Source organism: Anopheles bellator, chromosome 2, assembly GCF_943735745.2.
Source record: "Anopheles bellator chromosome 2, idAnoBellAS_SP24_06.2, whole genome shotgun sequence".
In the NCBI taxonomy this organism is placed as follows: domain Eukaryota; kingdom Metazoa; phylum Arthropoda; class Insecta; order Diptera; family Culicidae; genus Anopheles; species Anopheles bellator.
The window spans coordinates 67,711,405-67,736,826 of NC_071286.1; the positions used below are offsets into that span (position 1 = coordinate 67,711,405).

At 49.7% G+C, this 25,422-nt stretch overlaps 1 protein-coding gene across 1 annotated transcript in view; it reads right to left on the minus strand.

The window, feature by feature from the left end:
* Positions 1–1,209: 1,209 nt before the first annotated feature.
* The window catches only part of LOC131207916 (nitric oxide synthase), a 49,369-nt gene continuing 25,156 nt past the window's right edge, over positions 1,210–25,422 (minus strand). The window contains exons 3-19 of the mRNA XM_058200552.1: positions 19,054–19,216; positions 16,187–16,278; positions 15,542–15,683; positions 15,169–15,483; positions 14,913–15,094; positions 14,725–14,839; positions 13,871–13,965; positions 8,636–8,780; positions 6,388–6,492; positions 4,294–4,701; positions 3,977–4,231; positions 3,683–3,830; positions 3,438–3,607; positions 2,941–3,372; positions 2,743–2,880; positions 2,489–2,680; positions 1,210–1,364 (exon numbers count right to left, since the gene is read on the minus strand). Of these exons, the coding sequence (XP_058056535.1) occupies positions 1,257–1,364; positions 2,489–2,680; positions 2,743–2,880; positions 2,941–3,372; positions 3,438–3,607; positions 3,683–3,830; positions 3,977–4,231; positions 4,294–4,701; positions 6,388–6,492; positions 8,636–8,780; positions 13,871–13,965; positions 14,725–14,839; positions 14,913–15,094; positions 15,169–15,483; positions 15,542–15,683; positions 16,187–16,278; positions 19,054–19,216 (3,205 nt within the window). The 3' untranslated portion in view covers positions 1,210–1,256. The remainder of the gene's footprint in view (positions 1,365–2,488; positions 2,681–2,742; positions 2,881–2,940; positions 3,373–3,437; positions 3,608–3,682; positions 3,831–3,976; positions 4,232–4,293; positions 4,702–6,387; positions 6,493–8,635; positions 8,781–13,870; positions 13,966–14,724; positions 14,840–14,912; positions 15,095–15,168; positions 15,484–15,541; positions 15,684–16,186; positions 16,279–19,053; positions 19,217–25,422) is intronic.

Below are 25,422 nucleotides of genomic sequence, written 5' to 3' on the forward strand. Positions count from 1 at the left end.
ACAATTAAACTAACCCGTACTCAACTACTCGTGGTAAATTAATCGATCATCATGAAACTCTTCGTGCAAAATGTTGTACGCTAATTTTTATTCGAAAATCGCTTTCAAGATAAGTATCTAATTCAAGGTTTTTATGTTTTATGAATGAACTGTAAATCAATCAATACAGAAAAGCCCACCAAATAAATATCTTATAAGGGTCAACGGAATCTTCCCAAATGGATGGTTTAGAACCGTGTAAAATGAATTTTAAATTTGCATTACTTCTGTTGTGTTGTGTTCCTGATGCTCTCGCCACTGCTCGAACTGTGTCCAATTTGTATAGTTTATCGCCCGTTGGTTTCCACTTCCCGTTATCTACGTGATCGATCACAATCGTCTACTAACAGCGGTCTCCATTCGGTTCCTTTTCTTGCGGTCACCGTTTCGTGCCACGATTCTCAATATTTTGACTATCCTACACCCGTGTCCACTACATTTTCCGGTCGCCTTCCACCCAAGCCACTGATAAAATATAAACAGTGAAACATGTTAACTTGCTCTTAAAATCGGTAAAACCATGTGCGTTACGTTAGCTTAGAGGCGCAGAAGACACTTTGCACGGTAAATGAGTAAGAAGTATATGAATAGTACTCTGTTGCGTAAGCGTACACGATAAGAACATAACGGAGTAGTTGCGGTGCGTGATAAGCTTGGTCTCGGTAGTTATGAATCTCTCCCATGGACGTGTGCACACAACAATGTTCGATGTATAAGATTTTTGCATTAATCTGGTTTCTGGGGTGACCACCCAATCGACGCACCGTGGTCCGGGGTATCGTATGGTGCAGTAGTAAGTACACATCAAGCAGGGGTCGCAGGGAATTGTAGGGACCCCCGGAGAAAGGTGAGATTTGAAAACTTTGTGCTTTATCGGTGGCGAATGTTTGGCATTACAGTTTTGGTCGTTACCATCCGCCCTTGACGCGTATCGCGTGTTCGATCGCTGCAACTGTTCTTAATGTATTTCTGAATTCTGAAGAAAGGTCGAAGGTATGTATTTTATTATAAGAATTGCTTCGCTGACGAGCACGTCAAAGGTGTGTTTTTGATTTTCAATATTATTATTGATGTTTCTCACGTTAAAACTTCATCCGCCTGCTGACCGAGGCCGTCCCGACGCCCTGCTTGGGGCGTGTGCCGGTTGCCGGAGCGTCATCATCCTTTTATTGCTTACCACGTTTCTGTTGTGCAGGTTGCTCGTCTCCACGTGCCACTTACGGTTGCGAAGCCATCCGGATGCGTGCCGTAGCACGTGATTTGTTGTGAATTTCCGCCGTCCGAAGCGTGATACCGAAAATGTCTTCGTGATAGCGATTTTCGTCCTGGTTGCAGTCAAAATAATAAAAAAAATTTGGTTTAACTAGCTGGTGGTCCTAATCGATTTAAAATCGGAAACAAACCACTCATTACATCTCCCATTGCTTGCTGTGCATGCCAATGACCTGATCGGAGGACATTGGAGGATCCACACTGTAATGTTGGCTACGGAAGTTGACCGGTCGCAACGATCGATTGTTTTCTGTGCCTTGCGCCGTAGCCCGTAGGTCCGATCAGCCCGCGAGCGGAAACCTTCACCGAGCGCCTACGTGATCGTAATGCTGGCGCTTCTTCAAGGCATCGATCGATCGGCTGGTCGAGACGGATGCGATGCACCGCGATCGATTGGTGACCCAAGGGGAAGCCACCGGCACGTTCTGGACATTGATACAAATCTCGGCAGTCATGCCCATCGCACGCGCCAAAGCGAATATAAAAACACATTCGGCTTCCTTCCGACCGCGATCGTCTACATAATGGGTTTATCGAACACATAGTCGAACCACTTAACTCCCAATGGCGTTTAGTTGAACGTTTCTGGTGTTGAAGTGTAACGACTTACTTTACCTTCAACATGACTACTTAATGACCGTTTGCTATTTGTTCTGGCCCGAAAACGTGAGACAATTTAAAAAAAACTTTCAGATTCGCAAACCATTGCAAAAAAGCCACGAATTGTAAAAGAAATAAACTACTAACGCTATAAACGCTCCAAATGGGGGGGTTCGTCGTTTAAAAGCGAAACAAGTCTTTTGAATGGGGAATCGAACGACCAAAGTGTTAATTGCTCAGCATCTCGCCCTCCAGCACCAGCAGCGAGCCACACGCGCGCTATCAGTATCGTGAGATCGCGGGATCAATTAACTGGCGTCTGCCAGGAACATCTTCGCAGTCGTAAACATCATTTATTAACCGATCGTTCACCACCCTCCCAGCCCACAAGGACACGTGGCCCGGCTCATGATCGCCCGGCTATGAGAGGCAAAACAAATTGAAGATCGTGCCGTCCGATCGGGTTGATCCCGAGTGTGATTCGATACCGTTTCTAGCATTCCGACAGCTGTCGCCGGTGCACGAACAACGATCGTGAGCATCACGACGAAAACAACCGGCGGGACGAACGACTTACCCGGAGCGTTAGCATGTACTTCTCCATCTCGGACTCGGTGCGGCTCTCGTGCTTGGCCACAATTTTGCGCAGCGTCTGGTACACGTGCTCGGCCATGGTGACATCGCCACATACGTACACGTGAGCCTTCTCCTTCAGTATCAGCTCCGATATCGAGTCGGCCTCCTTCAGTGCCAGGTCCTGCACGTAGGTCTGTGAATGGGACACTTTCGGGAGTGACGATGTTCGAGCTAGGGTCTCAGAAACACTGGTACCTTGGGAATGTTGGCCTCACGCGAGAGTGCCAGAAACACTCGATCCAGCACACCCTTGGTGCACATTTCTTCCTTCTCGTCCCGGTACAGATCGACGCTCTTCGTGCGACACCCGAAGAACAGCCACACCTTGGGGATCTAGCGATCAGAAAAAAACCGGGATTAGTACTTGGGTAGACTGGACAGGGAGGACCGTACCTTCGCTTCGCCCATTTCCGTCTGGATGTAGTCCCACTCCTGCCAGAACGAACGGAACGGGGCAATGCCAGTGCCGGGTCCGATCAGTATTACCGGGCTGCCCGGATCCTTGGGCATGTGGAACGACGGAGCGCTGCGCACGAACAGGTAGATCTTGTCGTTCGCCTCCAGGTTGGCCAGATAGTTAGAGCACACGCCATAGTGCTCGGCCCCTTCGCCATCCTCCGCCCGGTACGTGACGATGGCGACCGTCAGGTGGATTTCGTTCGAGAACATGCGCGGCGAGGACGAGATCGAGTAGAATCGGTGCTGCAGTGGGTTCAGTTGGGCCACGAGCACGGCCGCCGGTGGCCGGCAGGAGGGAAACTCCTGCAGCACCTCCAGCAGATGCGGTAGCTTCCAGTAGCGCCAATCTTCGTAAACCGAGGGTTCCTGGAAAAGGGGAGAGTTTTTGACAAGCCGGTCGATTTCGATCGCTGGACCCCCGTTGGACTCACATTCGCCAGCATGTGCAGTTTGTCTTCGTCCTCCTTTTCGCCACAGCATGAGGCCAGATAGGTGAGCAGCTGGCGCGTCGGAGGTGTCGTGATGTCCAGGAATCGGGTCAGCAGTGTGCGGAGCGAACAGACCGGAAGCCGCTCGTGTGGTTCCCACGATTTGTAGACACCTGTTGAGTACACGAGTAGTACCGTTGTACGGTTCTGTAGCTCTTGGCGTAGGTCATGGTTTGACCGACACTCACCGTTTTGCGTTTGCTTCTCCTTCAGTACCTGCAGCTGGAGTGCCTCGTCCGGGTTCGAAACACCGGTCAGCCGTTCGATGATGCCGTCGACGATCTCCTTTCGATTGGCCGGGAAAATACCCACATGATCACCGGGCTCGTAATCGATCTGGAAGAAACCGAAAACAAGGGCATTCAAGGGGCGCAGAACACTACAAATGTTCTAATCGAAAGCTCCCCGCGTACCGGAGAGCTTTCGGAAAAGCTCCAACACCGGAGCTGGAGAGCTCACGAAACTTGGTAGCTTGTGCTTACCCCTTCGGCGACGATTTCCAGCAGAATGGTCGACCGCTCGGTGCTGTGCTTCTCGAGGTGCAGATTGGTGGGAAGCCGCTTGACCACGCACTCGCACGACTTCTTGTTGTGGAACTTGGCCAGTGCCCGGTCTAGGGACTCGTACTCGGTAACGGGTGCGTACCGTACCGTGTGCTCCGACAGCTCGCTCTGCATCGTAAACACTCCGTCCGAGAGCGTTTCTTCCGGATCGAGACAGAACGTTTCGCAGGCAATCTGCAGGAGACGGAAGGGTTCAGTCTCCTGGGCAGAACCTAGACTCTTGTTGCGATGCGCACCTTAAAAACTTCCGGAGCCCACTTGCGGAATGCCTGCTCCTGACCGCAGATCTCATCGCCGGTCGCCATCTTCATCATCCGCTCGCCGCCCAGCTCGCCGAGAATGTTGTCGATGTACTTACCGAAGGCGCAAAAGTTTGGATAGGCCGACGAACCGAGCGCAAACACCGCGAACCGGACGTTCGAGAGCGGCCCGAACGTCTCCTCCGACAGCGTGTCCGTGGTGGAGCCACGGAGTGAGTCCAGCCGGTCGATCTTGCGGCCACCGAGCGAACCGAACTTCCCCAGGTCGCTGCGTGAGTTCGCCTTGATGAACGACTTCGACGACGCGGCTATCGTCAGCTCGCTGTGCACGTGGTTGTTGCCGCTCTCGTGCAGCTTCATCGCGTACAGGTCCTGTGCAAATAGCTATTGTTGTGCCGATGTTTGACCAGCAGTGACCAGCGAGCAGTGGCAGTGAAGTGGAGCAAAAAAGAAACAGGAAAACATTAATACCGAAACGGCAAACAGGTGGTAAACTGAATTTTTAACATCGCAACACGGTTGCGGTTTGGGGCGCGGTCTGTGACTCGATCATTCGGTCGAGCCGCCGGTTATCCTACTGACCGTTTTGCGCTTTCTGTGCTCCAACAAGTACTTTAAAGACTGCAAACCAAAACATGGAAATAAAAATGAAACGTAAATTGCATACTTTCAGTGAGGTAGGACTACTTTTAGCCAGAACCCCCTCCGGAAGGATCGGTTAGTGTTGCATTAGCCGGTCTTTGAATGTTACTTGCAGCGAAGCATTAGTTTCATTTGTTAAAACATATCCCCACGAGTTATGATGATAGCAGCTCCCGTTGAGCCGTACACGTCGACACGGAAGCAAGAAACAGATGTACACCCTAATTCGTGTTGATAACCGACCGAGGGTTGTACCCAAAACGATTCAAACACGCAGCATAACGATATCCATAAATAAAGATGAACGAATAACGCTCTCGGGATCGGGGAACATTATTATTTTCCTCGCCTTGGCACTCCGTCGACCGTAACGTCTTCATCTCCGACAACTGGCAACATTAACAGAGGAACCGGCTTGGGATGAATGAGCTGGCTCTTGAAGCTCACGTAAAGTAGAAAAAAAACGACGACGAGACCTCGCGCCGGAAGTGCGTCCGCCGGGTTTGGTGAAATGTTAAACCTCTTTCGACGTGTGATTTCCCGTTCTCATCGCACGTTCAGCGCGAATTCATTATTCATGGTCTGTCTGCCACCGACGGTATCGGTTATGGGGCACGTTTTGGAACATCGTTTAACGCGATCAACGAGGCGGGGTCGATGGGACACGCGTTGCGTTAACTAAAAAATATAATTTCGCCAACCACTGGTAGGAAGTGTGGTCGAGTGGCTTTTGAAAGCAGATTTTCGGAAGTCGTTCCACTGCATGGCGCTCCGTATGTGATGGTGAATCCGCGCTGACAGATTGGAAAACTTTGCTTAATGGCAGCAATTTGTAATCAACCGTTTCTTGTACATCTTTTCAGAGTTGAGCTCGAAAAGAGTTATTGTTTTAAATCAGTGTCCTTTCCGTACGCTCGTTTTTCGGCACATCGCCATACCCTCTGTGAAGGCCCCAAAAGGAGCATCTGAAGTACGATTTACGATCTCAGACAATTAATTTGGCTGTGGTTAGCGAAAGCATCTTTCCTTCGGCCCACGCGATGGTAGTTAGCCTAACGTTTTCATCACTTCATTAGCTCACTTCGCCAGCTCATTCGTCCTCGAGAAGCGTTCCCACAGCAAACCGCATCGAATGGAGTGGTTCGTGTCGTAGTGGCCCTTCTGAAGGCCTCACCAGGAGCATTAGTACCAACCAATCGACTCGGCCTAAGGTTGCCAATTTTAATGGCCCGTAATGGTTACAAGCTAGTTAATTTGGGTTTATTGTTGTGCAGTGAGGGCGGGCGGTTAATTACCATCCTAAGAGTTAGCATCCCAAAAAAATGCGGACATAAATTATCACTAGTCGTTCTGCTAGTCATCTACCGGCAGGAAAGCGGAAGCGAGTCACCGTTCGCCTAGTTCGGCGACAGCATACCTCGAACTTACCTCGCCATTCTCGGGTGGGTCACCGTTGCCGAACGTGGAGGCGACCACCAGCAGCAGGGCTTCGTGTTCGATCGACGAGATGTCGTAGTCCGACATGCAGTAGATCTGGAACGAAACCAAGGCCAGAAAACAATATTATTCCAAGGAACCGCGTTTGCGTCCAATTTTCGTCGTTCGATTTGTGTTTCGGTTGTGCTTCGTGGAGCGCAAAACTACGGACGATTGAAATTCCTGGTCCCGGCGCCGGCGTCATATGTTGTGTGAGGAAGAGCAATAGTCAGAAACAGTCAGCAGTGGCTGTTGCAGGTCTGCTGTCTGAGGTAGAGCGAATGTGTTAGACTAAAGAACCGGACCAGATTGACGGCACGACAGGGAGCTGTGGGCAACATAAATCCCCTTCCGATACGGATGATAACATAAAGACCTTCCCACGGTAAGTTATTGGCATTCTGGATGTCAGCTCCGACTGGCAGGAGTTGTTTGTTCTAGCAGATATGTTTCGCAATATCTTCGAAAAATAAGGAATAATGAATTATGAATGCAACTGATTTACGATAATAACTCCTGAACGGACTTAGAAATTAAACTGAAACGAAGTTCGAGTACGATACCCCAAAACAGGGTTCGCCAACAGCCGGACAGCAACCAGAAGCCGTAATCCAATGTGGCAGCGGCCGAAAAAAAACTCAAAGTAAATTGCTCGAACATAATTTCAATTTGTAAGCCACACCATGCCTCGCTCCGGTCGTCGGTCGTGATTGACACGGAACACTCCCCAGAACCGAGTGCGACGGGGCGACCGATGGGAGGAGGATGTTGAAAAGCAGGAAAAACTCGGAAATAAATCCTCCGCTCGGTGGCGGTGTGCGACTGAAGTAGGACGCAACAATTGTTAATGAACGATAACAAACGCAACGAGGCACCTGCAGGATTTGCCGCACGTACTGCTGCTTGTTGGGAACTTTACGTCCGCCGGTCGGCGTGGCTTTTGACTCGGCTTTGGGGATTTCGAAATGTGTGTCCCCTATTGGGAGCATTCCTCCAAGCTCCGGCTATTTTATGTGATTCTTCCACGGCACGGAAAACCCCGACCGATGAGGGAACTGCTGGTGCCCTTTTTCGGGGAAAGAAGTTTGTGTGGTGAAGCGCCCGGGAGTGATCACCCGGGAACTCGGAGGTCGGAGGTAATGAAAAGTGTTGTTCAGTGGCACACAATATTTACGTGAAAAAGGCCACGTCGTCTGGCGGGGCAGAATAATGGTTACTAGTGGAAAACGCTGTTGATGGCACCCACTAGGGAGTCAGTGGCGGGAAGGCACCACCATCGTCGGATGGGTCCCAAGAAAACGATGAGTGAGCCAATTCTTTCTCGTCCGACCCGTTCGTCCGAAAACTGCATCTTCCCGCCAGCCCGTAAGTAAACACAAACGGAACGTCAACACAAACCGTTTGCCTGCTCGGGCCGCTACTTGAGTCGCCCCTCGTCGAGTGCGGCTCTCGAGCAGAAAGGACGAGTTGGTAGGGGCCGGCTTCTTCGGGGCGTATTTAAACATGCAACACGTTTGCGAAGGGCAGGCAAATTTAAACAGTTTAAATTGTAAAAGCTCGAGCACTCAAGTAGCGAATGGCTTGAGGCACGCCGAGATGGAGATGCCTCGTTTGTGGAAGTCTCCACCAGTGAGCTTCTTTACGGGCGCTCAGTGGAAGAGAAAAGACGACGGGATCCCAGGGAGCCTCGAACGAACCTCGAAGCAGGTGACAACGCCATTGTGTGGCCGTGGCTGGCAATCGAGAATTTTTCCCGCATTATCGTCACCGGCAGCGGGCTCCGGGAACGACTCGTCGGCCGGCCCGGAACCCGGAATGCATCGCTGCTTATTGCTGCGGTTGTACGAGAATTTAAGGAGCAAAAGTGCAAAAGGACATTCAAGAAAATTCAATTACTTGTGCACCGGGGGCACCATTCGGGGCGCACTGTTCGCGAAGCGACAAAAGAAATCAGCTGCCATCTGCCGGTAAATTGCATTTATAAAGTGCAGTCCCGCGAGTGAAGCCCCTATCTTTAAGTGACCATTTTCAACTGGCAGAACGAAGGCTGGTAGACGCTGGTCCCACTCCGACTCCGTTCTGATTACCCTGGACACGTGTCGCCGCATCGATGTCGTTCCGTTCTCCGGATCCGAGCCGGTATCAGTTTTCTAATGAACCCGGATGATCGAAATTGGCCACCGGCCAAAGGTAACCTTACCTGGGCGTTGAACGCGTGACCAAGCAGCTCGACCAGCTGACGGGCGTACTGCTCCGAGCGACCGGTTTCCGTCGCGTACAGCACCGTTGCCTTGATGCGCCGGGACAGGGCTCTTCCGAACAGTTTCGATGTAAATTTGACAGCTCTGGGGGTCGAAAAGAAACAAGAAACAAGGAAATGGATAAAGCGTGCAGGGTGCAGCAAAAACACCTACATCGTATCGGTGGCGACTCGGTGGCCCCTAATGGGAGTTGCTGTAACTTCGAACCGCGTGGCGCATGACGTACTGAGCCCACGCACGGAAAGCGGATTAGGAACGGATACGGGCGCCCAAATTGAAACGGAGCGCAAAACTGGGCGAAGTGAAACGCCCAAAAAAAAACAAATTCAATGCAATTCCAAACCAATTGGAGCGCGCGAAAAGAAGATATAAGGACCTCTTAGGAAAATATGGGCAAAAACGGCAAGTCAACCTAGACTCGCAAAAGTCCCTGTTAGCGGCCCACACGTGCCGCCAACTGTTCTCGGGCACGGTGCACGTCCGAATGCATTTACACATCGTGCAGCCAACGAGTTGCCGCGAAAAATGCCCGTCGACGTGCACTTGCGTTGGCTGGTGGGATGGAAAAGTTTTTCCCGCGTGTCCATTTATCACTCCGTGAAACACATACGCAGGCGTAAACATCTGGAGCTCTGCAGAAAGCAAGCTCTTTTTGTTCCGAAAGACGAATTCTGCTCCGAAAGTGTCTCAACCCAGGGAGACCCATTGTGCCTTTCGGCAAGGGCGGGCGAAAAAAGGTAAGCATAAACATTCTTGACATCAAACATCCTTCCCGTGGGCGGATGCGCTCCGGGCGCGTCCAAGACACAACAGATCCGACCGAAGAAAAAGGGGCCACACGCTGGTGCACGTGCCGTAAACTGCGTTCTTTTAGCGCAAAATGCATCCAAAACGGGCTGCAAAGTGCAGGAACTAAATCACGCCATCCGTCTGCAGCGTTAAAGAAAGGGTTTTTTTTTCTGGTGGATGATTTTTGCGAATTACCATAACGAGCGCATGATTGACGCATCGCAATTTGAATCGGGACAGGATTTTCTCTAAACATTTAATTCTCCCGCCGTGCCATTTTCGAGCCCCATTAAAACACGATTCCGCACGTTGGCAACGACTTTAACACCATTTGCGGACGGCCGGCCGTGGAATTAGATTTTTATGAGACTTTTATGGAGCTGCCCATACTGCGCTGCGAAGTCGATGCTCAAGAGGTCATCTTTTCGTGTCATTTTCGTGCCAACAAACGATCTCGGAAAACAGGCGCACGGAATGGCCTGGCTCAGGCGCGGACACTTTCTGAAAGCGAAATCGAAAACAAAAAATCTCATCTCCATTCAACCGAAATTGAGAGCCAAAGCGCAAGGCAGACCTGGCGTCCTTCACGGTGGTCCTTTGGATGGTCCTTGAGCGCGAGGTCAGGAAGTCGAGCCCGGTGTCGTGTGCCGGGCTTACGACATACGGACAAATCGTGCAAATTGGCCGTTATGTTAGCAATTTGATGACGCTGGCTTTCATTGGCGCAAAAAGTGAGTCCCCCGAAAAGGTCGTCTTACAGAATTTTCGGTTTTCCTCGTATCGGTCCCGGAAAGTAATGTAGGCGCACAGGTGGTTTCGCGACTGGATCGTGCGCGAAAAGCCGCCGGCACGTGATGATTATTTTAACGGCGTTCGTTACGACATTACATTACTACGCCATTAGGAGATCGTTTTAAAATGATACCCGGCCTCACGCTATGCAATGGCCATGTTCTGGTGATTTCGAAACACTATAGCGTACAAACTGTAAAAAGCAGTGAACGCGGAATTGAAATTAGAGAATGTGAAGGTCGCTAAAAAATGGATGATTTGATCACAGTACCGCAAGTTGCAGTGTGGCCGATACAACCCAATTCCCATTTCATCAGTGAACGACTTTTGATTGAACCAAATAACTCTCGGTGGTGCTACATTCCACGCGGACAATTCGGTTCCGATGGTCCTTGGTGATTGCGGTTCGCTGCTGACCTCGCATGCAGCCAATCTGGTCAGTGTCGTTACATTGCTTTTGGTGTTTTTGGGCCAAAATTAGTGACCTTTTCTTGTATAAGCCATTTTTCTAACACTTCAATTGGTATCTCCCCGTTTTGCTAAAAGCAGCCATTTATTTTGTTATCCGGTTAGGAGCATTAATAAAATGAGAGCAACCGAAGCGACTCGTAGTGACTATCGATTTTGAAAATGGATTGAAATTGTTCACCAGTTTCGTGAGGTGCATTACAACCGTAGATTATGTTCTAAGCATCAGCCGAAAGTGAGCCGAAAAACTAAAACGGAACAGTAAAATCGACCGTAACTTCCTCCCACGGAACGGAATGTTGTATCGCCAACCGTTCGCATATCAAACAGAATACATTCTCGGTCGGTTGCACTCTCGGGGTGGCCACGGACCGACCGGATGGCGTGGTGATGGTCAGCAGCAAAGCACCAGGCCAGTTAGGATGCACATCGTCGACGGGAATGTAAGCCGCGCCCAAACCAATCCAATAAATGCTGCCAGTGCTGGCTAAGTTTCCCGTGCCGTAGTAGTTGTCGAAAATCGAAAGTTAGCCCTTTGCAGCCGGGCCAGCGCGGTAGTCGGGAAGTCGTTACGACGGCAAACCGTTACCGGACCGTTCCCGGTGGAGTATCGGAGTCCTTTTATGTTTTTGATGCCCACCAAAACTGGCTACGCCGTGCCACACATAAACCGGCGGAAAAAGTTCGATCCGGGCGTCGTGGTCAACGTCAACGGCCAAGCCACGGTCACGCGGAGTGAGCATCAAGCCCATTCGCTACAGGAAAGGCCAATATTTATTGACAAATTTGTCGAGCAGCCGTTAGGGGCTTGCGGGTACGGGCCGCGGGTTGGCACAGCTGTTGACCGATGAAGTGTGGTGAGAATAGTTCCATTGCTCCGAGTGCGATTGGCAATAACCGGTGATCGGCCATGGAAAGTGTAATTTAGATTAATTCAAATTATTTATCACGTCAGCGACTAGCAATAAGCTAATGGAAAGTTAAATGTAAATTGAAGCAGATAATACACAAGTAAAGCATCCTTCGGCAGGATGCAGGATGCGTTTGAGACAATCGTTGGCTCCACATATTTGATTGCTCAATTCCATTTCATTTGCATTTAACGTGAGGGCATTGAAACGCACGTTGCATCCCTCAACTCGAGCTGCATTCTGCTCAATTTATTCAATTTTGCGTAGATATTCAAGCCGAAGATATTCAGGAAAGTTCCGGAGGCTTGGACGCTGCGATTGGCATCGTCGGACGAAAGATTGATGGACCAAAGTCTGCCACGGACATCACTGCGCGCCGGATACACCGGAATCCGGCCGGCAGATGATTGGGCTATTAAATTTATGACCGATTCCGATTTTCGCCCACCGTTTTATTCGGGGTGCGTGCAACGTTGTTGCCTCCCATTCCGGGGCACAGATTTCGGGCTTCGGAGGTCAGTAAAATGGCGCACAAATCCGTGCCGTTTGATGTCGGTCGCCTCGAATTAACCTGGCACCCTGGTGCAGCCGGTACAATGGGTGCGAATCGAGAATCGGGGTTCAGCAGGCGATTCCAATGTAATTGACCATCGCCCGCCCGGATTTGCACGGTTCGGGTCATCCTGGTCGTAGCTATACCGGACGAAGCGTCGTCCGGGTGTCCACGCATCGGGTCGGAAAAGCGGGAAAAATGAAGCGAATATTCGACGGAGCGCTGTTGGAAGTTCATTTTCGGTCGGTAAAACGTAATGGTCCGGGCGTTGCGTGTGAGACTCACGTTCGGGTTTTGGTGGACTGATTATGATTGTTTTTACGGTCACGGATTGGCGAATGAAAGGGACACGGGTTGTTTGTCCCCATTGCTACGTCTTCCTGCAACGCGATTTCGTTTTATCGTTATGGGGATTGTTTGTTGAAATTATAGACCTTTGCCCGAAATAAGCTAAACATTTTACGTCACGATCAATTGCATTCAAATTGCTGTTCTGCTGTCTCTTTTTTTCTGGTCACGCCACGCAGGAATTTATTATGATCAGACGATGAGGCACTCGTCACGTAGCTTTAAGACTGAAGCACCGCTTAAACGATTTCCGATAAATTGAAACGATCCAAAAGGTTCAGGTACTTTTAATGAATGAATTTGGTTCACACCAGACCAAACTTTACGGCACTTTGAGATTAATTATTCACCATTTTGGGTAAAACTGCGGGCGAAAGAGTTGTGTTCTATTTTAAATTCCAGGTTTTGCCCTACCGAAAATGGTAAACAAGAAAAAAGAACCTTATCGTCCTAATTCTTTTTTTTGTAAGCTCGCAGAAAAAGGGTGAACCGAACCGAAGGTGCGTGGTCGGTTTCTTTTAATGTTTCGCAGTGCCAAGGAGCAGTACGGGACACAGACAATCTTGTCCTTGCAACCGGACAAAAGCGACACCAGCTGCTGGTGGTCAGTAAATTTGCAATCCGTTCGAGCTACAACTTCTTATCTCAGTTGGGGTCGTGATACTGTAGAAACAATGGAGAAACCAACGGAAACACGAGGACGAGAATTCCAGGACAACGAGGACATTCGTTACTACTTTTTTGTGTGCGCCAAGAATCCTTATCCATGCTCCATGGAAGCCACGGGAAATGGGTCATTGCGAACAGTTAGGAAATCGAAAGTATAAAAAAGTTAACTTAATTAATGGAATTGGTTAATAATGTTCGTTTTTTTTTTTTGGTTGAAGAAAATGGATCCAAGCCGAAGTGAAAGCAGTCCTGAACGGCAGTCCATAAAGTTCTGCTAACCGATTGAACAGACCGTGGAGAATTCCACGATAGAGATCATTACTTTATGATGGTGTAAAGTATTTTAATCTTCTAGGAAAAGGCCTTCAGCGCGTGGCACCGATCGAGCAGCGAGTTACCCCAGTAAGGATACGAATATTTTTAACGAAAATAGACCTCTGTGGACCGGACCGGGAATATATTTTCGCTTCGCCATCAATAATCGATGGGATGGAAGTAACGATGGCATATGGTTTAAGGGAATTAGGAAGAAAACCCGGAACTGCAATCAACGGGTGGCACACAGTGGACCTCCCGGGCCTATACCATCGACCCACCGTCGGTCCCGAACCGAATCGGAAGCCAACCCCGTCCGCTCCACTTACCTAGCTATTTGTTTGAAGTTGAACTTCCGGCGAGGTTTCTTGTTCTTGCCCGAGTCTCGACCCTTCTTCCAGATGTGCGTCCTCATCGGTGATTCCTGCGCGAAAAAAGGGGACAAAAAAAAAACCCCGGGACCCGGGAAACCGTTACGAACACGAGCATAAATATTAAGTCACGCGGGGCCCATTCATAAGCGAAGGTTTCGGCGAAGCGGTTAAAATAAAGATGTATCTTGGAAATTTTCTCCAACCCGGGCCGCTGGGAAAAAACAAGGCCCAGCCACATTGTTTTCCCAAGCCGCCACCGATGAGCGTCTAATCACATATACACCGCAGGCAAAAAGGGCACGCAAAACAGGATTTCGAACCGAACCGATTCGGTATCAGGATTGGAAGATATAATCGAAAACTTTTGGGCGATTTGGGCCAACCCAAGCGCACAGTTTTATCATTAGCCAAGGGAAAAGTAAATCGCAACCGGTTTGCTGGTTCGTCGGGGGCTTTGCGGTTCAACCGGGAGTTGAACAACCCCGGGAGGGTGTTTTGATAAAAATAACAGTCAAAAAGTGGGATAAAAGTCGGTAACGCCTACGGGGATCATGTAATCACTCCGGTAAGCCCCGATATGATTTGTCGTGATGAAAAGTGTGATACTAAAAAACGAAACGAAAGGTACAATCTCCGGACTGGCTCCTAACGCAACCCCGGCACGATGTTTTATGCGGAAGTGCTGAAACCGACTCTAACACCGCAAACGGCTCTGGTTACCGGTCTCGGATAATTTATGGCCAATGCAACGATACAATTTACGACCAATCGGATCGGTATAAAGTGGACGGGGCCGGAGCGCTCCCTACCTGGTACTCGAACGAAGGCCGCAGATAGTAGACGGCCATCTCCTGGTGGAACACGGGCGTCACGGAAGCGGACATCGGTGGCACTATCCATATCCAGTCGGCGGGGCATCCGTTCCTGGACGCGGTTCCAAAGGAGCAGGGAAAAACATTAAATCCAGCCCGTCGGAACCCGTGGGCAGCCCCATTACCTGAGCTTGTTTTCGTTCTCGTAGTGCTTCATGAAGCTCTCGCTGGCCGTGTGATGATCGACGATAGTAATATTCCGGCACTGGAACGAGTGCAGCACGGCTATATTAATCTCCACCAGTGCCTTGTCCTTCCACAGTGACGTTGGGTTCCGCGTGTCCAGCCCCATTTTGATTGCAATCGGCTGCGTTGAAGGGGAGCAAGTGGATGTTAAAGCAAGCGGGACAAGTGTATGATACCGCGGCCTATCCCCCATACCTCGAGCAGATTGCGCCGGTTAGAGTCACACAGATCGCGACAGCCGATCTCGGTCGACATATACCAACCGCTGAAGGCGGTGGCCGTGAACTGGAGCCCTCCGCAGTCGAACATCATGCCGGACACCATCGGCACGGCGTACCAGCGTAGCTCCAGCTCGGCGAACCACTTGAACTGCGGGTGACTGAACGGTACCTCCAGGATCAGCTCGGGCGGAAAGTCGAAGTAGTCCGGATCGTGCCCGTTGGCCGACACGACCAACGGCAGGATGTCCCACTCGGTGCGCTTACTCTTCCAGCCAAGCTTCACGCAAAACTGGAAAAGAACCCGAAATCAAACATCTCGGTTGCTGCCGGCGTCTTCGACTGCATACCTCGGTAAACTCGACGTTGGCCTGATCGCCGACGATTTTGCCGTCCGCGTTCTTGTAGCCGGCGTACGAGATAATCTGCTGGTTCCAGATGCGGTAGTCGTGCTTGCCGTCCGTTCGCTGCGGGAAAATCGTGATGGCCGATCTGTGGATTGGAGTGGTGGGTGTTAGGAAAACACGGTTCTCGGGCAGGTGTTGGGAATTGATTAGCGTGTCAATCCCAAACCATTGGGCTTAGGAGAAACACTAACAGGGAACCGAAACATAGTTTGAATGATCAGACGGATTTGTGGTTCTTATCGGAACGGAGCTAATGACGCAGCCGCCAACAATGTAACGATCGATACACGATGTCGTAAATTGAAATGTACCAGCAAGCAAGGAAGGAAGCTGCTGTCAAGGCACCGGCCGATGAAAACCTTACATCCGGGAGCAGCAGCCCGATAACGTCGTAATCGTGATTTTCATTTTGCATAATCAATGCATGGCTTTGCGTGCCGCAACGGACGAAGATTCTGTGCCCGCCCTCGGTCGGGTATGTTGTACAGGTATTTTCCCCCCCCCCCGTTCTGCGACCACTTCCTGGCTCTGCGGTGGAGCATGAATAGAGCGCAAAGGGAACGATGCTTCCCGGGCGCCTTTACGTACCTGAGGTTTCCTTTATTGGTAGCATATTTGATGTGATTGCACATCGCCTCGAACATGCCGCTGGTCGTGGTGACGTACCGGCAATCGAAAACCTGCGGTGGAAAAAAGCGGAAACGAGTGAAAAAGAGTACGAAAAAGAGTAAAATCAAGAAGCATCAGCGATGAATCGAGGAGCATAAAGTGGGTGCCAACGCGCCGCCAACAGGACGTGTCATATCGACGCGGTTTGCGTCCTTCATCACCGTGGCCAATCGGATCAGCGAGTTATTCCGGTCGATTACGGTGATACGCTTACAACCGCGCTGCTCCTCCTGATGCGCTGCCAAAGACCCAAGGAGCGCCCACCTCAAAGTGCATTGCTGTGTTTGGCGAAGCCAATGCATTCCTAACCCAATCGGGAATGTAAACCGCAGGAGCACCTGAGGCTGTGAGGTGAACTTTATACCCTTCTACGAAGACTGCCTTAAAATTAGGTACACGTCAACTAGGGAGTCGATCGTTCCGGGTTATATTAGTATTTGATGGTGCAAATTGAATGCCTTCTCTGGAGTGGAGTAAGTCCGTAAGTAAGATTAGCACGCTGTCACCGAGAGCTGTTGAACAAGCAGTTTTGCGTCGGATACAAATCGAACACCCGAAGCTTGGCCCAAACCGACACTAAGCTTCAGCCCAGGCCGACCCCCGGGTTGGTATGCTTTTTGGGAAGCATCGCTTCGTTTCGCTTAGCCTAGTGCTGCATATTTTAACTCTTCCTCGTCCACCCGGAGGGGGCCATTCCGCATTCCGATTCCGGGCCCAAACACAGCGCACTGTCGACTGTGGGTTGGCTACTTTCCAGAAGGGGTTGCTGCATAAATACCTCACATTTGCGGGGATAATCCCACTGTCGGGGATTGATTTCGCATGCCTAAGCTGCTTTGAACGGTGCCCGATTTCTCGGAGGAGGACGAACACGGATTAAGAAACCGCCGACCGCCCGTCGGTCAGTATGCCAGTCCTGGGATTGCCCTTCTTTCCTGCCCGTGGCCCCTGCTTTGTGGTTTGACTATCGGTGGCCGACGGTTTTCCAGCTGTTTATCTTGCGGAGCGATGTAAATGAGGGCCAACGTCTGTGTGGGCCAGGTTTGTGGTTTCCTCGACGACATACCGAGTGAGTGCCGGTGAGTCTCGTCCTCCCGTCCGGTACATTCCACCTTACTTTATGTCCATTTCCCTGTCTGGTCCCATCGGTACCGGGATGAGTGAATCGAAAGCATCAGCACCACCCAGCCTCAGACAGCTTGAAATGGGATTCATAAAAATACCGACACCGGATGGCATTCCCAGCTGGGGCCTGCACGTGGCTGCACAAAAAGGTGCACCGAGCGGCGAAAGTGAAGATATTTAATTTTACAACTTTCTCCACACGCGGTCCGGGTCGATGTTGAACCGCCACAAAGTAGCACCACACCGGAGCCGGAGAATGAGCCGAGGGGACAGGGAAATTTATGAAACTACCTTTCGGGGTCCCAATCTACCGCTCACGTGGACTCGGTGGCGCTGAGCCTGGTATTATATCTGTAGTACTCTTACTTTACGGTGCCCTTCATTAGGTAGCGTTACCCGAGCAGACCATCTGCTTCATCAACCTAATCCTCGACCTCGGGTGTCCCTTTCGAATGTGCATAAAGAAGCTGCAGTGCCGGGAGCTCTTCACAATGCCATTCCACGTCCAACGGCAACTGACCGTTGTTTTTTGTGTAATAAGAACCCAGTCAGTTTTCTTCCCCAAACTAAATGTTAGCTGGGGATTACTTTGCAAAGCACCTTTGCGGGTTTGCGTTACATTTCATGGTTGCATCCTGTGCATTCGGAGGCGCTCTCGGGCCCTAAATCTTATGAAACGTTACTTCGCTTCGATCGATGGAGGCGCCTGGTACTCCATCGACCACGAAAAGATCACCTTGGCTGGCGTTCCCCATTCGGACGGAGATTAATTTTCTGACACCTCAAAAACCCACACACCCGTGCGGTAGTGAATGGGGAACGATACCCCGGAAGCCTCGACGCCTCGTAGACCTCAAAGTGGTTGAGTTTGCTGACCAAACAAACTAATTAAAATCTTGAGGCTTTTCGTTGCACGGATTCCGCACCGGAAGGCCGGGCGTGACCGGGCGAGAGTGTAACTGTGGTCCTTGCCGACAGGGTCATGAGGTCGTGCGAATTGACCACCACATCGAGGGCAGTAAATTGTGCAAACCTCGTGCGGCGAGCGGAAAAACGAGAGTGCCAGTGGCAAACGGCAAAGTGCAGCCCAACACCACTGTTCCGGCAGGAGCGTGCTGGAGGGTGGTGAAAAGGGGGAGCTCCCTATCGGGCGCTGGCAGCACTCGCGATCGGACGCCAACGAAGTCTCGGGCCACCAACCCTAAACCACTTCGGCGCCCCGACGAAGGGGCGATAATGAAAATAATTTAATTTTTCCTCCTTCGCAATTTAATTTACAACCCCTGGTCCGAAGCGGCGCGGCAACGGTCGGTCCTTGTGCCACGTGGCCTGGCGCTTGGCGCGTGCGGATCGCTTTCGTTGCGCTTCATTTGCGGCCCGTAGTCGGTGCTCGGGTAGGGCGAATCGCCAAGGCGCCACCAATCACGAGGCAACCACGAGGGAGATGGCGCTCTCGCCATCTTTCACTCTCTGGGTGCTGGGGCCGTGCGTGGAGAATGCTAATTACATAAGGACTATGACTCTCAATTTGAATAATTAATCACTTTAACTATCTTCGCACCGAGGGCTCGGCGCACTTTCTCAGTGGCCACTCAACTTATTTCGACGCGCGAAGCTTTCCGCGGTTCCGGGGATGATGGTTCATGGGATGGCCCACCTACCTGCAGCTTGGACCACTGTATCCTGCCGATGCAGCGGGCCGAGTTGCGCCAGGCCAGCTTGGCCCCGTAGATGAGCTCGGTCTCCGTCAGATGGTAGGCGCCTGTTGCTTCCACCTCCTTCTGGATTTGCTGCCAGCGGCTCTCGTGGGCCGGCGACTTGAGCCTTTGGTAAGGATCGCCGGTGATCGAGGAAAGAGCAAGAGAGAGAGAGAGAGAGAGAAAGAAAGAGTGCAATAGCGAAATAAAATTAGCAGAGTTTACGGAAGCCAAAGTGATAGTCCGTCGGCTGAGCGGAACGGGAACATATTTCTGCCGCGGTTATCTTCGGGCCCAGTTTACCGACTTGGCCAACCGATTTCGGGGTCCCGGGGGGCAGGAGAAAAAAACCCCGAACCCGAAAAACAAAGTTTTTCCTCCCAAGGCCCCGGCCCCCGGGATTAAGTTTCGTTCACCCACGTGGCTCCCACACAACCCCCTATGCCAACGAACGGAAGGAGTCAACAAGGATGCTCGCCGGAATCTGTTGGCGCCTTGCGAGCGGAAACATAAATTTTTCTTCACACCTCCAACCGCCGCCTGGACGGAGGGCTAGGGTAGGCGCCGAAAGGACGGAAGTCGAAGATAATTTGCTGAAATTTTTTTTCGGTGGGCCCGGTTTTCTGTTAAAACCGTCGTCTTGGCACGTGCACCATGCCAGAGGCCAGTGGTCGGGCGGGCAGTAGGGTCGTAGAGTTTTTCGTCTTAATTGGATAAATTGTTGTTGGTCCTGTTACTTGAAATCTTCTCGAATCTCACGGCGATAAGTTGCGCGAAATCATTTGCTGATACGCTGTACTTGAGGTTCTTGTTATTAATTGCCTAGTTGTTACTGTTTTGTTGAACGATTTTGACTTTTTTATAATAATTTTTTGTAATAAATATTTTATCAATCGACAACTTTTGCGTGATCCACTTCAAACAAAAGGGAAATTTGGAATAGGGCGGGCGGAAATTGATGGTTTATGAAAAAAATCTATAGGTTTTGAACTAATAGAAAAACTTGTTTGTTTACTCTGCATGTCTCTTAATCAAATTCCAACCATTTTAACTTTTATCTCTAATGCACGCGTTCAGGAATACTATATTATCCATTTTTCGATATTTCAAGATGTTTTAACGCCCCAACAAAGTAAACAGTTTCGCATTACAAATTAATTTTACGCTAGTTTTTACGCCTCATGTGGCCTCCCAGTATCGACTGTGACTTTTTAATGGATAGATAGTGCTTTGAAGTAGTCAATAAAAGTTGGCTAGAAAGAACAATTTTATCACTCTTTTCATTCATACGAATCAATTCTAGGCAATCTAGACGCAATCGCAGTCGCCCTGAAAGTTAAAAACTCGGAATGTTAGTAATTAACTTAGGTATTTTAAGGAAATATAACTGAAATTCCCCAGAAAATTTTTGCATAACGTTCGCCATTTTCCGCGAGTAAGTCAAGACCCTTCAACGCTTGAAAAATGGTTCGAACATCTTTCACCAAGAAAACTTAAGTTACTCATTTCCTGCTACTCAAACAATACATAATGCACGTCAATGAAAAGAAAGAGCTGCTCTCGATGAAAGAAAGGAAGGTCAACATAGGTCCATCGAATCAGGTTAATGTCTGCTCGTCATCACCAGGCTGACAGCACGGATGTGAACGTTGACCTTTAGATTGAGCACAGCCTCCGGTCACTTGCTTCCGCAGGCAGCATGGAGCATGAGGGAACCACCGGAACCATCATGAAACGACCGATTGGCAACCGGCTAAGCTAACAGTTTATCAACATGATTAGTCAGCGACTCCGCCTCACTGTAACTCTTTCCGAGAACTCAGCACGATGGGCGCTGAACGCAGAAGTGTTTTGTAAAACGATTCCGTCGTCATCGCCAGTAAATCAACCCTTCACCCCGGGCCGGGAATGGGAAACAATCGTTTGTTTCAAACCCCGAAGGAAGCTATCAATATCTGCGCAACAGTAGATTCGTATCGGTGTTGGTTTGACTGACACTGCCTTCGGGCGATCCTTCGTCGGAAACGGTCCAACGAAGCGCTAGTTCCAAACGCCATACGTAGCAAAGGAGTTCTTCCTCTGCCAAGCGGAAGCAACAAATGTTGTCTGCCCTCGCTCGGGGCCTCCAACGCTGCAGCTCCTGTGCTTGTTTGTGCTTAGCTGACCTAATTCCTTGCAGGACGAGCATTAACCCTTCGTCGTGGACGCCGAGGACGCTTCCGATGATGTTGGACACCTGCTTTATGGCAGAGCATGAGGGCCCGCAGGCCTCGCCAGAAGATCCTGGATCAAATCGAATGGAAAATGCGTATTATACGAATTCCCGCACATCCTTCAGACCACATTCCGAGGGCCCTTCTCCAAGGGCCCGGCACTCGGCGTCGGTAACGATATCAAACACAATACCGTCGACTCAGCCGGCCCGGGAGCCGGGTGGGCCGCTGAGGTTGATGTGACATCAACAATGCATATCCGGCACTCATCAGCCCGTCATCAACGTTGTCAGCATCGCCATCAGCAGTACCATCAAAAAGACGGGTCATCATCATCGCCTTCCGTGCCGGACGCGGGTTCCGGCCCCAGGACGCAAGGATGTTCATTCGGTTTTATTCGTGTCTCGTTTCGATTGCTGCACAAATGGATTTGCTCGGCCGTGGCGTTTACGATGGCACGCGGGCCGCGGCCAGGCCCGTTCAGGGCACATCCGCCGGTCGCGTACGCGTGTCCTTTACGCATAGGCACCACTGCACACGGCTGCTGCTGGCGTATGCAATTTTCCGGTTCTGATTAAATCTTTGTGACCCCCGAGCCACGGAGGGCGTGGGAAAGTTTTCCTTTCAACCGCCTCCCTGGAGCAAGCATCACGTTTACAAGCTTCAGTTTGCGGCTCGAGGCCGTAAACTTGGGCCCAGCTCTACGACGCTAAGGATGTAATTGAGATGGGCACATTTATTGGGCGTCGGAAGCATGATACGGTTACGTCTTGCAGATTCTGGCGCAAAGTGTTTGCGGTGTGTGTAATGGATCTGGAATATTAAACCGAGCATTGCGTGCCCCGAGCGTGGATGGCACAATGGGGCCTAATGATAATGATTCGCTTGCGATTGTTGCTGGATTTTATGCAAAATGCGTCTTTGTGCCGGATGCAGCGTGCATGCAAGACGTCCCTGATGCAATTTTGTTGCACATTTAATGCAACCGTTATCCTTATCAGAAAATCGGCAATGTATGAATTATCGCAACAGTTGTCAACTTAAAAGTGGTTCAACCAAAACAACGATCACCACATCGTACACCAATCGCTTGGTGCGACAAAAAGGGATCGTGTTAATCCTCCAGTTTGCCCGGAAGGACGTAGCCCCGACGGATAATTACGAGTGGTGGTCCAATGCAACTACCAACCTGGTGCGGACTCCTGCGGGCGATTGCAGTTAGTTGAGCGAAAGTTTTGTTGTTCCAAGTTTGTTTTTCGTTTCCACTTTTTTTCTTTCATCGCGAGAGCACTTTGGCTTGTATTTTACAGTTTATTTATGCTGGCCAGTGTACTGCATTCACAAACAAAGCCCCACGAGTCGGTGGCTATTTAAAATGCATTGCATTTGCGTAAAAAATAATGCCAAGAGCACAACAAACAACAACCACGGGCAAAGATGTTTCTGCTCACGGCGCCATTTCTTTTGTGTTGATTCTGCTTTGCCATTTACGGAAACACGGCTAATTAGTGGCGTAATTTTTTCGCACCACCGTAGAGTGTGTTTTGTTGTTGTGAGTAAGTGTAACTAATTTTCCGGCTTTCCATCCCGGGTTTGGTGCCTTGTTAGTTGTAACACTAAATTATTTACGCCTTAAAAAAGCCCAAACAGTATTTGGGTACCAACCATGAGGCGTTCTAGAGCAAGTGTGTTATAGTTACAATACCAAACGTGATGCGCGTTGCATTACTGTTTCAAGCGATATTCCGATTGCCAGTGGTCAACAATAAAAAAGAGGATTTGCTGTCCCGGTGGACAATTAACAGCGGGTTGTGGTTTTCTGTCCTTTGATTTAGCGTCATTACGGCACCAAATGCGATTATAAGCGAACCGTTTGTCGGCCGAGCGAGCCACCAAATGTTGAACCAACTGGTGGTCTTGGTCTGGGGCCGAGGTGTTGCCGATCAGATGCCACGGTCCATTGGTTGCCAAATGAAAATCCCAGCCACAAGCTGTCGTTTCAATTGAAAACTTAGTCTAATCCGCTTATGATCCGCGCGTGGCATTCAGGGGCGATAATAATTTCACACATTGGTGTAGCTTCCAACCGGAAACGATACAAAAGGCTTAAGCTGTATCATAGAAAACCATTTGTGGGAATTTATGCAGCTGAAGTTACGGTAGAAAAATTGTTGATGTTTCGTAAGGGTTTTTTAAGTAGAAAGTTCTGCCTGTCTTATGCCCTTTATTCCTGCTGCCGTGTGGGCATGAAATAAAAACTAGGTAAATTGGCTAATAGGATCATAGTCACGTTGCAGGGTAATTATTATTTACATTTCAATGTAATTGATAAGGCGGCAGCACCAAGAGGCCATCCAATTCAAATGTTGAGCGAATCGTTTCGCAGATTATCATTCTCACCCGATGCTGTGGCTTTGGTGTCCAGGGTAAGTGTAAACATCATCGTCAAGTTGAAACGAGAAATGCTGCTGCTGCTTCGTAATTGCTGCCATTTCGTGCCAGGAAATGAATGTTACCATTCACCGGGCTGGAACTTTAACCGTTGAAAATAATTTCGAAAGCCTCATTGGCCATCGTCTCGCTTCTGAGTTGGGATCCGCACGGCCATGGCGTGGCATGACGAGTGTCAAAGTTCTGTAGGTAAAATGTTTCGATTTGTTTTTCCTCTTTTTCAATCAACCTCTAATGTCGTATCGTCGGTCACATCTCGAAACTGACCTGATGTGAAGCTGGAAGTGTGAGTTACTTTTTCTTGCAACACAACAGCATTCTGAACGATTTGGAACCCTGATTTGGGCTTCAAAAGTTTCGATTCTAAACCCGATTTGAGCTTCCCAAGTTCCACTTTGCACCGATCCGCCGGCAGGTGGCAGATCGGATGTAACAGCCCACGCTAATTAGCAGGCGGGACATTTTCATAATCAGCCACCGGTTTTTTGTGCAGTGGGTGATCGAATCAGCGCCCAACACTCGACGGCTTTTACGCGCTCCGGTGGTCAGTAGTTACAAATTGAATTAATGTTCAGCGAGGGAGAAAATGGCCGGAAATGTGAGGACGTGGACAGCGGGTCGCGGAGTGACGAAAATGATAACATTGTACGGTTGTACGGTATGTACAAAGCTGGAGGAACATTGGGTGGGTCTTTCAGTTTAATGAAATTACAAAAGTTTGCTCAACTGTCGAGGGTTTGATTGGACAGCTGCGCAAACAAATGGCCGTGATGGTGCAAGTAAGATAATGTACCCCGAATGCGGTACTAAAAGTATGCTAATAAACAAATGTTATCAGAGTTTTATGTGATTGCCTAATTGTCCATCAGCGTTCATTGCTTAATCGTCCGTTTGGCGTTGATTTGGTCACGGCATCGGTGCGTTTCGACAAACACATTAAATAAAATCAAACTTTCTGTATATCATGATCGTAATCCGATTATTCGTTATCCTGAACATGGTGCAATTCTAGCCGTTGCAGATTGTATTCTTATTTTAAAGTGAAATGTGTATTTTTTTTACGTCTTTGATGATGGTCTTTTAACTGAAACCACCACAATATTTCGGCTACCCGTAAAATAAGTGTATGCTACTCTATTTGAATTTTAAAATTAGCAATAAAATACTTTAAGGTCGAACAACTAACATCGTTGGTTATGAAATTATTTCCGGTGAAATGCTACAAAATTGACAACGATCCGGATCCGGAGTTTCGGTTTTCGAGTATGGTTCGGTTAAAAAAAACCGAATCACTGTGACCTGTGGTGACCCGGTTCCGGTTTCCAATGATTCCGACGCAACCCATTAGTTTTCCGAAATGTAATGTGACAGCAATGGGCAAACATAAAAGAAGGGAACCCGAATTCCATTTCGTTTGATACGCTGAAAGTTGCATCCCGAAGCGGAATCGGCCGCGGAAGCAACCTCTGCTGGCCACACATGAAACGCGATGCGGTGTCCTTTTTCCCGGGACCGGAGGGTTACCAATAATACGATACCGTTAGGCGAGCGAAACGGGAAATACCTTCATCCAGAGGTGGATTAGTCTGACCCCATCCATTGCTGGCGACTGGCCGACTTGGTCCGTTATCCTTTTCCCTTTTCGGGAGAATGGATAGTCCCAAACCCG